Genomic DNA, 14,982 nt, shown 5'->3' with positions numbered 1-14,982 from the left:
GGGCACTGCTAGACGGACGAGAGTAATTCCTGTCTGCTGACTGTTGACTATTTGATCCTGTGAGAGGTGGGACTGTGCTGGCAAGGATAGAGTAGGCTGTATGGGGTCATGTAGGCCTACTTAATTAAGGGCACAGCAAATCTAAGGGGTGAATTATGAAACACTTTTTTATTAGATTGTTTTTATTTCCAAAAATTAGAATTATAATACACAAGTAATAATAAAACAGTTCTGTATACATCAAAGAATTAGGTCAAAACAAATTAGCGTTGGATCCATAAGTCACAGAGGAAGTTAAGATTCATTCATCTTAGTCAACATTTAAACACTCTGAACTTCCTAACAGGTAGTAACTGAATCCTGGATCCTGCATGCCTTCATCTCTTTAGACCAGTTCTGGGGTGCACAGGCCCTAGTGGTTCATTTTGGAAGTAATTCATATTTATGTCTGTGCTTTTCTTACTTTATGCACGCTACAGTTGAGTAGAACTGGTCCCTAAGGTTAACATTTTCAGATCTGTAAATATCTGACATTATGCATCCAGTTATTTTAATTTGCTCATTCTGTTCAGTGAGTCTGCCCCCCCAGCACGTCTACATTTCATATTTATAAATGGGTGGGTGCTTGTGTTTGTCTTAGTTTTCTGATTTGTTAGTAAAGTGGACTCAACATTACAAGCTCCGGTTTTCTTTTGTTGTTTGATTGAAGTGTTACAGATAACAGCTTTCTACTTACTTCTGCATCTTTAGAAATATGTCCACTCATAATGCCTTGACCACCTGAAGTCTCCTCACTCACAGTTGTCCCGCTCTCGTGTCCGCATGTAGCATGTGGTTCCATTTGTGTCAGACCACTTGGGGGGGCAGACTGAGATGAAAGCTGTAAATCTTGTGTTTTTATGTCCAAATCATCTGGCTTTTTATCTGTGCCAAGTAAAAATGAAAAAAATTTCCGTTATTTTACCACTAACACATTTACAGACGTTATGCCAAACTATGTTAACATTACTAGAGTTGGCCTGATGTAATCAGGTAATGAGAGATAAATGAAAATATAGAAACAAGATTCTGACTTTTTACATTACATAACATTCTCAGAGTTGCATAATTCATTTTAGGGTTACTGGGTGCCTGCGCCTATCCTAGCAGTTTTGGTGCAAACCAGCTTCTATCTCTGGACGGTGCCAGTCCAACACAGGGCCCATTCACATTCACACTCACCATAAGCCATTTGGAGTGACTGGATAACCAAACCTCAATATCTTTGGAGATATGGGTGGAAAACTGGAGTGCACAAAGGGAAGGATTAGCATTAAAAATGTATATTATTATGACATTGGTTTGTCTTGCATTTTTAAAAATATCTGGGCACTCCATTTAATTTACAAAACATTTAATATAATCTGGAAATACTGTATGTACTTACCATTATTTAATGTCACCAGTACAGTGTCTACCACAGTTAATACACTAAATACTGCTTGTGTAGGAAATCCCGTTTGTGTATGTCTGGTGTTGTCTACCTTCATATTTATGTGTTCCACTAAGGGAGACCATCACATGTAAGACTCTGCTACAATCTCAGATGCAATAAATGTTCTCAAACTCTGTAAGTTACAACAAGGGAGGTGAAATTTAAATAAGACTCCGATGTAAGAATTTCCAACAGTCATTGCTAACAACTTATGTGACAACACTCATTCAAATGAGAGGAAACTGAAAATATCTTCAGAAAACCACGATGGAGAATGTCAGAGCGGTCTAATGTGCTCACTGCATGTTGGTTTAAAAAGACCATGCTGGCTACAAATGTTGAAAATTATTCTGTTGTCTGTAAATGGCAGTGTTTGGTAAACAGACAGATGACAAATATGTCAATGTGTTAATAGAAGATAGCATATTAATGGCAGGGCAACAAAATGCATCTGCTTTAGGAATACTCAAGTATTCTCTGAAGGACTTCATTTATCTGCCATATGACAGGTGTGTTGTACTACGTGTGGATGGGGCACTTGTAGCTGATATAATGTATGAAACTACACAAGAACCGCTCATTCAGAGAGACTACATGAAGCTTCATGTCAGATAAACACGGGGTCATGCACATCTCTGGTACAGTTGTTGACCCCCTCTTCATCTCTTTCTCTAACCCCTTGAGACTTCATTATTTTGGACAGCCTGAGTATCTACTCGATCCCACACTCCCCTTTCTAAATATCGTCCATATCCTTTGCTGTACCTTTAGGAGCACTGAACTGATTTACTCGGCATGTCATGCAGATGCAGCATGAAATAAGTAAATGAGGAAGTTACACGGCACACTCCCTTCAAAACCATCAGGTCAGTCTCATCACACGTCACAGAACTCCTGCTACTGCTCTCCTTTCCAAATTGTTGAAGCTGGGGATCTATTGGCGGAGAAAGCAGGCAGTCCACTAACGCACATTAAACTTCAAAACTTGCCAGCCCTTTCCTGATGATTCCATTGGCTGATCAAATTGTGATTTGGCCGTGGGAAAGGATTGCGCTGGTTTTATTTCAGAGACTTATTCTTCCACGTTTGTCTTGCCCACTACTGTCTTCCTCGTGAGATTTTTCTCTTCCAATCACTTTATATTATTGTGATAACCTTGGGCATCAAGTTTATCATCCATAAGTTCACCTGTGTGTGTTGAGGGCGGCCCCCCAATCCCAGTCTTCACTTCATCAGATAATGTCCCACAGTCACATGAGAACATGGCCTTGGCAAGCAAATGTCGACCCACAGAAATCACAAACACAACAGTATGTGATGGTGTTACACCCTAATTATATTTTCCTAACTAAGAATTTTATTTAGTAACCAAATTGGATCTACATGTTTTAATAAACATTAAAATCAATTTAATATTGTCTATCTGTGTAAAATAATATATCGTTTTCTAAGCATGATTATACCTGCTTCCTCCTACATTTAAACCCTCTTTCAATAAAATTCTGCCTGCAAAGTTGATCAGCAATAAAGTTTTAATCCATCACACACCTAGGCAGGAAAATCTGAATTTAAGGACCACCCATCTTCACCCACCCATATTCTCAGAAAAAAAAAATCTAAATTTTCTGTATAAGAGGAGGATTGTAACGTGTTAGACAGAAAGAAGCTAAAGCTGGAGTATATAAAAATATGAATTTGATGGACTTGTGTCATAGCTTTTAACTTTTAGATTCACCATTCAACCTAACCAGAATGTTTTGGGAATGACAGGGAAAACACACAAATGTGTCAAAATCCCCGACAATGACATCTAGACCCAAAATTCAGACCTATGACATTGAATTCATAAAGCAGCAGTGCTAACCCAGCTTTACAAATCCATCTCAAAGTGACGTATGAAATTTAGATTTTAAGTGACCTTTACTGCACCTAATTTTCATGAAGTGCCTCTATGTCTGTTCACATATTCAACTTTTTCAAATAACAGCTTTTGTTAGATTTGTTCTTGCAGGTGACTCTACCATATTTCATATGAACACCATATCCAAGTGCTTTGGTAGGTTCACTTCTAAATTCTGTCTTCACTCTCAAAGAATGTCATATTAATACAGACATCCATTCATTTGCAATTTAAATAATCAGTTACTCCATGGCCAAATTCCTTGTCTTCCTCTCCCACGGAGTTTCTCTAAACTGAGAATGACTGAACCTTTTCACAATTCTGAGTGAAGGCCTCACTGAGACTTGAAGTGATTTTAGAAAAGGCTCCGTGATTAGAAGGGAGAAAAAGTGTGTCTATAATTGAAAATGTAAAATAAACAAAAAACGAAAAAGATCACACAAGCAACGAGCGGGATGATGTGAAATCAGACCACCGATTTTGTTTCTTTCTTCATTTAAGATGGAGTCCTCAAGACATTACATTTGAAGGCGCTGCACTCACCTTGTTGTTTCTTCTCAATCTCCTTCAGATTTTCTTGTACAGCACACAGATGTTTGTTCTGAGACTCCAGAAAGGAATCTGTTAATTTCTGCACTTCATCCTAATACAAGAATAGGAAAGGGAACATTAGAGAATTTTAAACATTGAAATGTTTTGTAAAGCACTGTGCATCACTACTCTGGGACATCCGTCTGAAACGTGAACTGAAAGCTGTTCAGTGATGAAGACGACCTCCAGTGCATCATCTGTGTTATGGGAGAGGCAAGTAGGGTGTAGTATTAGGAGCTGATGTGTAAAAGAACTTGAATGGGAGACCACTGGAAAAGAATGAAGTAGAAAATATAAAGTGGAAAAAAACCTGAGAGAGACTTAAGATGACGTCCAGGAGGAAGTGATGGGGACGGCCAAACAAGAAGCATGAGACAACCAATAAACCATGACAAGCACCTTGTGACAAATTTCTGTGACATTAGTAGGTGAAGATAATTTGTGTTGCCAACCTTACAGTCATTACAACAATAAAGTACATATTTGAAAAGGATTCTAAACTTATTGTGATAGAAATATTCTGATTTTATGAGAGGCATCAGGGTAAAACAGAAGGAAATGACATGTAACATTTGGAAAACAGTGATTTCAAGAGGTTAGGGACACTGCCTGTTGAATGGATTAGATGAAGAGCACTTATATTAATGGACATATTAAAAAGGATTTTAAACATTCAAGTTATTTTCAGGAAAACTAAGAGAAAAACAGACAAGATGGAAATATTAATCATATGTGACCAGAGTATCTGATCTGTTCAGTTTTGTGTGAGTAGAGTGAAAACGCTCTACTCTGATTTGAATCTGTACCTGTCTAAAAGTCACAATACATAAGCGGACCAAATGTCCATAGCATGCATGGCTGGTGAAAGAGGAGCATAGCCATCACCGGATTACCTCAGAAGGAGTTCATGTTACCTTAATGAACAGCAAGTGGCTTTCTGCCTGTGAGTCAGCTGGATGATCACAGATTTCTTTCTTGGCGTTCTCAATCTTGTTCTTCAGGCTTTCTTTGAACTCTTCAGTCTGTTGAAGCACGTCTTCAATGTGCTTTTTGGCAGAACTGAACATCTCGTTAGATTTCTTATTATCTGTCACTATGGAGTCCTGACAAGACAAACATAAGTGTTCTGTTCAATCAAGAGTGTAATAAAGTTCTTCTATTATCATGAAATACTGCATTTCTACTAAATTATGACATAACTCAGTACTAAAAGATCAGTTTCATGAGGATGAGAAAGACGTTTGATAACAGAATGTAATGGAGCCGAATTTTGTGGATGGCATCCTAAGAAACACGTATCTAAGTCAAGCACACTGCTCTGCCCTTTCTCCTTGGGCTCATCACATTCCAGACATTTCAGTCAATTCACAGCACGGACTGTAACTCATAAACAAAGCCCAAAGTGCCACCAGCGAGCAAAGCATATTACAATTTAGACTTAGAAAAAGATGTGAATGTTCCTTCCTTTATATTTCTGTATGTTTAATCTTGAAGAGCCTTTCAGTAAATATTACCTTAAGACACTGAACATCATCTTTCTGGCTTTTCTCACTCTCTGTCTTTTGGAATTCCTCTGCATTGGTTTGTTCCTGCGTCAATATGGAAAGACAAGTTAGCAGAATTTTCCTAGGTGTCCTGAGGATAGGTTCACCAAAGCTGATTTCAACTTTCTGAGAGTCATTAAAAAAGCCAATAATCTAATAATATCAGTATAAATATTTCTTTGGGAGATGAAGACTTCTCAACTTATATTACACAATATTATCAATTAATGAAACTGACCTTACTTCCTAATTTTATCTAAATTGAGATTATGCCTGGTTGGTAGAGATTTGACAAGAGCAGAAGAGGAATCTTGATGGCATGGGATGAGAGTAGTGCCTGTCACAGGCCTGTGAGAGTGACAGACGTCTGCGTCAGTTCATGGAAAGTTCCTCTGAACAACAGTTAGGAGATGCAGAGGACACTCAGTACGCCTTGTACTGTGACTATAAGTGGTCTCTCAGTGTCAATGCAGTACGGGCACTGCTAGACGGACGAGAGTAATTCCTGTCTGCTGACTGTTGACTGATTTGATCCTGTGAGAGGTGGGACTGTGCTGGCCAGGATAGAGTAGGCTGTATGGGGTCATGTAGGCCTACTTTATTAAGGGCACAGCAAAGCTAAGGGGTGAATTATAAACACTTTTTTATTAGATTGTTTTTATTTCCAAAAATTAGAATTATAATACACAAGTAATAATAAAACAGTTCTGTATACATCAAACAATTAGGTCAAAACAAATTAGCTTTGGATCCATAAGTCACAGAGGAAGTTAAGATTCATTCATCTTAGTCAACATTTAAACGCTCTGCACTTCCTAACAGGTAGTAACTGAATCCTGGATCCTGCACGCCTTCTTCTCCTTAGAGCAGTTCTTGGGTCCACAGGCCCTAGTGGTTAATTTTGGAAGTAATTCATATTTATGTCTGTGCTTTTCTTACTTTATGCACGCTACAGTTGAGTAGAACTGGTCCCTAAGGTTAACATTTTCAGATCTGTAAATATCTGACATTATGCATCCAGTTATTTTAATTTGCTCATTCTGTTCAGTGAGTCTGCCCCCCAGCACGTCTACATTTCATATTTATAAATGGGTGGGTGCTTGTGTTTGTCTTAGTTTTCTGATTTGTTAGTAAAGTGGACTCAACATTACAAGCTCCGGTTTTCTTTTGTTGTTTGAATGAAGTGTTACAGATAACAGCTTTCTACTTACTTCTGCATCTTTAGAAATATGTCCACTCATAATGCCTTGACCACCTGAAGTCTCCTCACTCACAGTTGTCCCGCTCTCGTGTCCGCATGTAGCATGTGGTTCCATTTGTGTCAGACCACTTGGGGGGGCAGACTGAGATGAAAGCTGTAAATCTTGTTGTGTTTTTATGTCCAAATCATCTGGCTTTTTATCTGTGCCAAGTAAAAATGAAAAAAATTTCCGTTATTTTACCACTAACACATTTACAGACGTTATGCCAAACTATGTTAACATTACTAGAGTTGGCCTGATGTAATCAGGTAATGAGAGATAAATGAAAATGTAGAAACAAGATTCTGACTTTTTACATTACATAACATTCTCAGAGTTGCATAATTCATTTTAGGGTTACTGGGTGCCTGCGCCTATCCTAGCAGTTTTGGTGCAAACCAGCTTCTATCTCTGGACGGTGCCAGTCCAACACAGGGCCCATTCACATTCACACTCACCATAAGCCATTTGGAGTGACTGGATAACCAAACCTCAATATCTTTGGAGATATGGGTGGAAAACTGGAGTGCACAAAGGGAAGGATTAGCATTAAAAATGTATATTATTATGACATTGGTTTGTCTTGCATTTTTAAAAATATCTGGGCACTCCATTTAATTTACAAAACATTTAATATAATCTGGAAATACTGTATGTACTTACCATTATTTAATGTCACCAGTACAGTGTCTACCACAGTTAATACACTAAATACTGCTTGTGTAGGAAATCCCGTTTGTGTATGTCTGGTGTTGTCTACCTTCATATTTATGTGTTCCACTAAGGGAGACCATCACATGTAAGACTCTGCTACAATCTCAGATGCAATAAATGTTCTCAAACTCTGTAAGTTACAACAAGGGAGGTGAAATTCCAATAGTCATTGCTAACAACTTATGTGTCAACACTCAGTCAAATGAGAGGAAACTGAAAACATCTTCAGAAAACCACGATGGAGAATGTCAGAGCGGTCTAATGTGCTCACTGCATGTTAGTTTAAAAAGACCATGCTGGCTACAAATGTTGAAAATTATTCTGTTGTCTGTAAATGGCAGTGTTTGGTAAACAAACAGATGACAAATATGTCAATGTGCTAATAGAAGATAGCATAGTAATGGCAGGGCAACAAAATGCATCTGCTTTAGGAATACTCAAGTATTCTCTGAAGGACTTCATTTATCTGCCATATGACAGGTGTGTTGTACTACGTGTGGATGGGGCACTTGTAGCTGATATAATGTATGAAACTACACAAGAACCGCTCATTCAGAGAGACTACATGAAGCTTCATGTCAGATAAACACGGGGTCATGCACATCTCTGGTACAGTTGTTGACCCCCTCTTCATCTCTTTCTCTAACCCCTTGAGACTTCATTATTTTGGACAGCCTGAGTATCTACTCGATCCCACACTCCCCTTTCTAAATATCGTCCATATCCTTTGCTGTACCTTTAGGAGCACTGAACTGATTTACTCGGCATGTCATGCAGATGCAGCATGAAATAAGTAAATGAGGAAGTTACACGGCACACTCCCTTCAAAACCATCAGGTCAGTCTCATCACACGTCACAGAACTCCTGCTACTGCTCTCCTTTCCAAATTGTTGAAGCTGGGGATCTATTGGCGGAGAAAGCAGGCAGTCCACTAACGCACATTAAACTTCAATACTTGCCAGCCCTTTCCTGATGATTCCATTGGCTGATCAAATTGTGATTTGGCCATGGAAAAGGATTGCGCTGGTTTTATTTCAGAGACTTATTCTTCCACGTTTGTCTTGCCCACTACTGTCTTCCTCGTGAGATTTTTCTCTTCCAATCACTTTATATTATTGTGATAACCTTGTGCATCAAGTTTATCATCCATAAGTTCACCTGTGTGTGTTGAGGGCGGCCCCCCAATCCCAGTCTTCACTTCATCAGATTATGTCCCACAGTCACATGAGAACATGGCCTTGGCAAGCAAATGTCGACCCACAGAAATCACAAACACAACAGTATGTGATGGTGTTACACCCTAATTATATTTTCCTAACTAAGAATTTTTATTTAGTAACCAAATTGGATCTACATGTTTTAATAAACATTAAAATCAATTTAATATTGTCTATCTGTGTAAAATAATATATCGTTTTCTAAGCATGATTATACCTGCTTCCTCCTACATTTAAACCCTCTTTCAATAAAATTCTGCCTGCAAAGTTGATCAGCAATAAAGTTTTAATCCATCACACACCTAGGCAGGAAAATCTGAATTTAAGGACCACCCATCTTCACCCACCCATATTCTCAGAAAAAAAAAATCTAAATTTTCTGTATAAGAGGAGGATTGTAACGTGTTAGACAGAAAGAAGCTAAAGCTGTAGTATATAAAAATATGAATTTGATGGACTTGTGTCATAGCTTTTAATTTTTAGATTCACCATTCAACCTAACCAGAATGTTTTGGGAATGACAGGGAAAACACACAAATGTGTCAAAATCCCCGACAATGACATCTAGACCCAAAATTCAGACCTATGACATTGAATTCATAAAGCAGCAGTGCTAACCCAGCTTTACAAATCCATCTCAAAGTGGCGTATGAAATTTAGATTTTAAGTGACCTTTACTGCACCTAATTTTCATGAAGTGCCTCTATGTCTGTTCACATATTCAACTTTTTCAAATAACAGCTTTTGTTAGATTTGTTCTTGCAGGTGACTCTACCATATTTCATATGAACACCATATCCAAGTGCTTTGGTAGGTTCACTTCTAAATTCTGTCTTCACTCTCAAAGAATGTCATATTAATACAGACATCCATTCATTTGCAATTTAAATAATCAGTTACTCCATGGCCAAATTCCTTGTCTTCCTCTCCACGGAGTTTCTCTAAACTGAGAATGACTGAACCTTTTCACAATTCTGAGTGAAGGCCTCACTGAGACTTGAAGTGATTTTAGAAAAGGCTCCGTGATTAGAAGGGAGAAAAAGTGTGTCTATAATTGAAAATGTAAAATAAACAAAAAACGAAAAAGATCACACAAGCAACGAGCGGGGTGATGTGAAATCAGACCACTGATTTTGTTTCTTTCTTCATTTAAGATGGAGTCCTCAAGACATTACATTTGAAGGCGCTGCACTCACCTTGTTGTTTCTTCTCAATCTCCTTCAGATTTTCGTGTACAGCACACAGATGTTTGTTCTGAGACTCCAGAAAGGAATCTGTTAATTTCTGCACTTCATCCTAATACAAGAATAGGAAAGGGAACATTAGAGAATTTTAAACATTGAAATGTTTTGTAAAGCACTGTGCATCACTACTCTGGGACATCCGTCTGAAACATGAACTGAAAGCTGTTCAGTGATGAAGACGACCTCCAGTGCATCATCTGTGTTATGGGAGAGGCAAGTAGGGTGTAGTATTAGGAGCTGATGTGTAAAAGAACTTGAATGGGAGACCACTGGAAAAGAATGAAGTAGAAAATATAAAGTGGAAAAAAACCTGAGAGAGACTTAAGATGACGTCCAGGAGGAAGTGATGGGGACGGCCAAACAAGAAGCATGAGACAACCAATAAACCATGACAAGCACCTTGTGACAAATTTCTGTGACATTAGTAGGCAAAAAAAAATTTTGTGTTGCCAACCTTACAGTCATTACAACAATAAAGTACATATTTGAAAAGGATTCTAAACTTATTGTGATAGAAATATTCTGATTTTATGAGAGGCATCAGGGTGAAACAGAAGGAAATGACATGTAACATTTGGAAAACAGTGATTTCAAGAGGTTAGGGACACTGCCTGTTGAATGAATTAGATGAAGAGCACTTATATTAATGGACATATTAAAAAGGATTTTAAACATTCAAGTTATTTTCAGGAAAACTAAGAGAAAAACAGACAAGACAGAAATATTAATCATATGTGACCAGAGTATCTGATCTGTTCAGTTTTGTGTGAGTACAGTGAAAACGCTCTACTCTGATTTGAATCTGTACCTGTCTAAAAGTCACAATACATAAGCAGACCAAATGTCCATAGCATGCATGGCTGGTGAAAGAGGAGCATAGCCATCACCGGATTACCTCAGAAGAAGTTTCTGTTACCTGAATGAACAGCAAGTGGCTTTCTGCCTGTGAGTCAGCTAGCCGATCACGGATTTCTTTCTTGGCGTTCTCAATCTGTTTCTTCTGGCTTTCTTTGAACTCTTCAGTCAGTTGAAGCACGTCTTCAATGTGCTTTTTAGCAGAACTGAACATCTCGTTAGATTTCTTATTATCTGTCACTATGGAGTCCTGACAAGACAAACATAAGCGTTCTCTTCAATCAAGAGTGTAATAAAGTTCTTCTGCTATCATGAAATACTGAAGTTGTATTTATTTATGGCACAACTTGCTACTAAAAGATCATTTCATGAGTATGAGAAAGACGTTTGATAACAGAATGTAATGGAGCCGAATTTTGTGGATGGCATCCTAAGAAACACGTATCTAAGTCAAGCACACTGCTCTGCCCTTTCTCCTTGGGCTCATCACATTCCAGACATTTCAGTGAATTCACAGCACGGACTGTAACTCATAAACAAAGCCCAAAGTGCCACCAGCGAGCAAAGCATATTACAATTTAGACTTAAAAAAAGATGTGAATGTTCCTTCCTTTATATTTCTGTATGTTTAATCTTGAAGAGTCTTTCAGTAAATATTACCTTAAGACGCTGAACATCATCATCTTTCTGGCTTTTCTCACTCTCTGTCTTCTGGAATTCCTCTGCATTGGTTTGTTCCTGCGTCAATATGGAAAGACAAGTTAGCAGAATTTTCCTAGGTGTCCTGAGGATAGGTTCACCAAAGCTGATTTCAACTTTCTGAGAGTCATTAAAAAAGCCAATAATCTAATAATATCAGTATAAATATTTCTTTGGGAGATGAAGATTTCTCAACTTATATTACACAATATTATCAATTAATGAAACTGACCTTACTTCCTAATTTAATCTAAATTGAGATTTTGCCTGGTTGGCAGAGATTTGACAAGAGCAGAAGAGGAATCTTGATGGCATGGGATGAGAGTAGTGCCTGTCACAGGCCTGTGAGAGTGACAGATGTCTGCGTAAGTGCATGGAAAGTTCCTCTGAACAACAGTTAGGAGATGCAGAGGACACTCAGTACGCCTTGTACTGTGACTGTAAGTGGTCTCTCAATGTCAATACAGTACGGGCACTGCTAGACGGACGAGTGTAATTCCTGTCTGCTGACTGTTGACTGATTGATCCTGTGAGAGGTGGGACTGTGCTGGCCAGGAGAGAGTAGGCTGTATGGGGTCATGTAGGCCTACTTAATTAAGGGCACAGCAGAGCTAGGGGGTGAATTATGAAACACTTTTTTATTAGATTGTTTTTATTTCCAAAAATTAGTATTATAATACACAAGTAATAATAAAACAGTTCTGTATACATCAAAGAATTAGTGCAAAACAAATTATCATTTGTTCCATAAGTCACAGAGGAAGTTAAGATTCATTCAGATTAGTCAACATTTAAACCCTCAGCACTCCATAACAGGTAGAAACTGAATCCTGGAAAAGGTAGTGTTTTTGGAGAAGATTTACTTTTTAATTGAAAGGCTGTGATAGAGGACGATGAAGAATGTGAAGGACAACGGCCATGTCAAATGATAGATAGATAGATAGATAGATAGATAGATAGATAGATAGATAGATAGATAGATAGATAGATAGATACTTTATTAATCCCAAGAGGAAATTCACATAATCCAGCAGCAGTATACTGATAGAAAGAAACAATATTAAATTAAATAGAAAAAAAAAATGAAAAAATGAAAAACCAGACAATAACTTTGAGTAATGTTAGCATTTACTCCCCCTGGTGGAATTGAAGAGTCGCATAGTGTGGGGGAGGAACGATCTCCTCAGTCTGTCAGTGGAGCAGGACAGTGACAAAAGTCTGTCACTGAAGCTACTCCTCTGCCTGGAGATGACACTGTTCAGTGGATGCAGTGGATTATTCATGATTGACAGGAGTTTGCAGATGTTGAAGAATGCCAACCTTCTCAGAAAGTATAGTCGGCTCTGACCTTTCTTACATAGAGCATCAGTATTGGCAGTCCAGTCCAATTTGTCATCCAGCTGCACTCCCAGATATTTATAGGTCTGCACCCTCTGCACACAGTCGCCTCTGATGATCACAGGGTTCATGAGGGGCCTGGGCCTCCTAAAATCCACCACCAGCTCCTTGGTTTTGCTGGTGTTAAGATGTAAGTGGTTTGAGTCGCACCATTTAACAAAGCCTTTTATTAGCTTCCTGTACTCCTCCTCCTGCCCACATCTGATGCAGCCCACAATAGCAGTGTCATCAGCGAACTTTTGCACATGGCAGGACTCCGAGTCATATTGGAAGTCTGATGTATATAGATTGAACAGGACCGGAGAAAGTACAGTCCCCTGCGGCGCCACTGTATTGCTGAACACAATGTCAGACAGGGGCAAGTGTCTCCTATTAAGTAGGGTCAATGGTGGTTTGACTTTCTTGTTCATTTTTTAATTTCTCCACTTCTCCAAGATTTTCATTGAATGCTGTAAGCAAACTCACACAATTTTTTGAAAATCAGGGGCAAAATGTTAGTGCAATTTAGTGGATTAATATACAGAAGTTGAGAACTCGACAAATCACTTACATAATAATAAGAATCAAGTTTTATATAATTAAGTGCAAACTCTTTTAACCAATGTCTGACCTTCAACTCGAGAATCACATGCTAAATACTCTGTTACTTTACTTCTGTTCTTTCTCATCTGCATTGGTCACATGCACAAGCATAACAGGCCTCTTCAAGCGCTCCACTTTCAGATTTGTCCAGTTTAGAGAAGTCTTTGATTTTCCTGCACACCTCCTTCTCCTTAGAGCAGTTCTGGGGTCTACAGGCCCTAGTGGTTCATTTTGGAAATAATTCATATTTACATATATCTGTGCTTTTCTTACTTTCTGCATGCTCAAGTTCAGTAGAACTCGTCCCTAAGGTTAACATTTTCAGATTTGTAAATATCTGACATTATGCTTCCAGTTATTTTAATTTGCTCATTCTGTTCAGTGAGTCTGCCCCCCAGCATGTCTGCGTTTCATATTCACAAAGAGGTGAATTTTTGTGTCTGTCTTAGTTTTCTGATTTGTTAGTAAAGTGGACCTCAACATTACAAGCTCTGGTTTTCTTCTATTGTTTGAATGAATTGTTACAGATAACAGCTTTCTACTTACTTCTGAATCTTTTGAAGTCCGTTCACTCATAATGCTTTGACCACCTGAAGTCATGTCACTCTCAGTTGTCCCACTCTCATTATCAGTGCTCTGGCCGTGGTCATTCTGTCCACATATAGCAGGTGGTTTCATTTGTGTTAGACACAAGTTTGAATCTTGTGTTTTTCTGGTCATATCATCTGAATTTTTATCTGTGGAAAATGAAAATGAAAATTGTTTTACTTATTTTACCATAAACACATTTACAGACCTGATGCCGAACTATCTTGACATCACTAGTGTTGGCCTGATGCAAACAGGCAATGTGAGATAACTGAAAAAATAGAAGCAAGATTCCGACTTTTTAATATAACATTACATAACTTTCTCATACTTGCATAATCAACTTCAGGGTTACTGGGTGCTGGCACCCATCCACCCAGTCTCGGTGCAAACCAGACACCATCTCTGGACAGAGTGCCAGTCCAACAAGGGCCCATTCAGACTGCCACTCACCCACAGCCTTTTGTAGTTACTGGTTAACCAAACCTCCATATATTTGTGGATATGGGTGGAAAGCAGGAGTGCATAAAGGGAAGGATTAGATTTAAAAATTTATATTATTATCACATTCAAATATTGAGTAATTATTGAAAAATATTTTGGCATTCCATTCAATTTACAAAGCATTTAATATACTCTTGTACTGTATACTCTTGTACTTACAGTTATTAAATGTTATCAATTTGTTGTCTACCACAATTAATACACTGAATGCTGCATGTGTAGGAAATCCCATTCGTGTATATCAGGTGTTGTCTACATTCATATTCACAGTATGAACACTTCACTCAGTATGCTACACTTAATGACACCATCACATGTAAGACCCTGCTACAATCTCAGATGCAATTAATGCTCTGATACTCCGTAAATTATAACAAGAGAGGTGAACTTTGAGCGAGACTCCGATGTAAGGATTTCCAACTTTTATTGC

The 14,982-nt window shown here is 38.3% G+C and overlaps 1 protein-coding gene across 1 annotated transcript; it reads right to left on the bottom strand.

The window, feature by feature from the left end:
- Nucleotides 1-637: 637 nt before the first annotated feature.
- On the bottom strand, nt 638-14,195 carry LOC120536886 (enolase-phosphatase E1-like). Its single transcript, XM_039765426.1, has 9 exons — nt 14,007-14,195; nt 11,442-11,519; nt 10,843-11,031; nt 9,879-9,978; nt 6,721-6,911; nt 5,480-5,554; nt 4,880-5,068; nt 3,918-4,017; nt 638-924 (listed from the first exon to the last, which is right to left on the bottom strand). Exons 1-9 carry the CDS (start codon nt 14,178-14,180, stop codon nt 653-655), a joined length of 1,368 nt encoding a protein of 455 aa, XP_039621360.1. The 5' UTR covers nt 14,181-14,195; the 3' UTR covers nt 638-652.
- Between the last annotated feature and the right edge of the window lie 787 nt (nt 14,196-14,982).

The sequence above is a fragment of the Polypterus senegalus genome, chromosome 10 (genome assembly GCF_016835505.1).
Source record: "Polypterus senegalus isolate Bchr_013 chromosome 10, ASM1683550v1, whole genome shotgun sequence".
Taxonomy (NCBI): domain Eukaryota; kingdom Metazoa; phylum Chordata; class Cladistia; order Polypteriformes; family Polypteridae; genus Polypterus; species Polypterus senegalus.
Note: the sequence above shows the minus strand (reverse complement) of the source record. Positions and strands in the feature narration are given on the sequence as shown.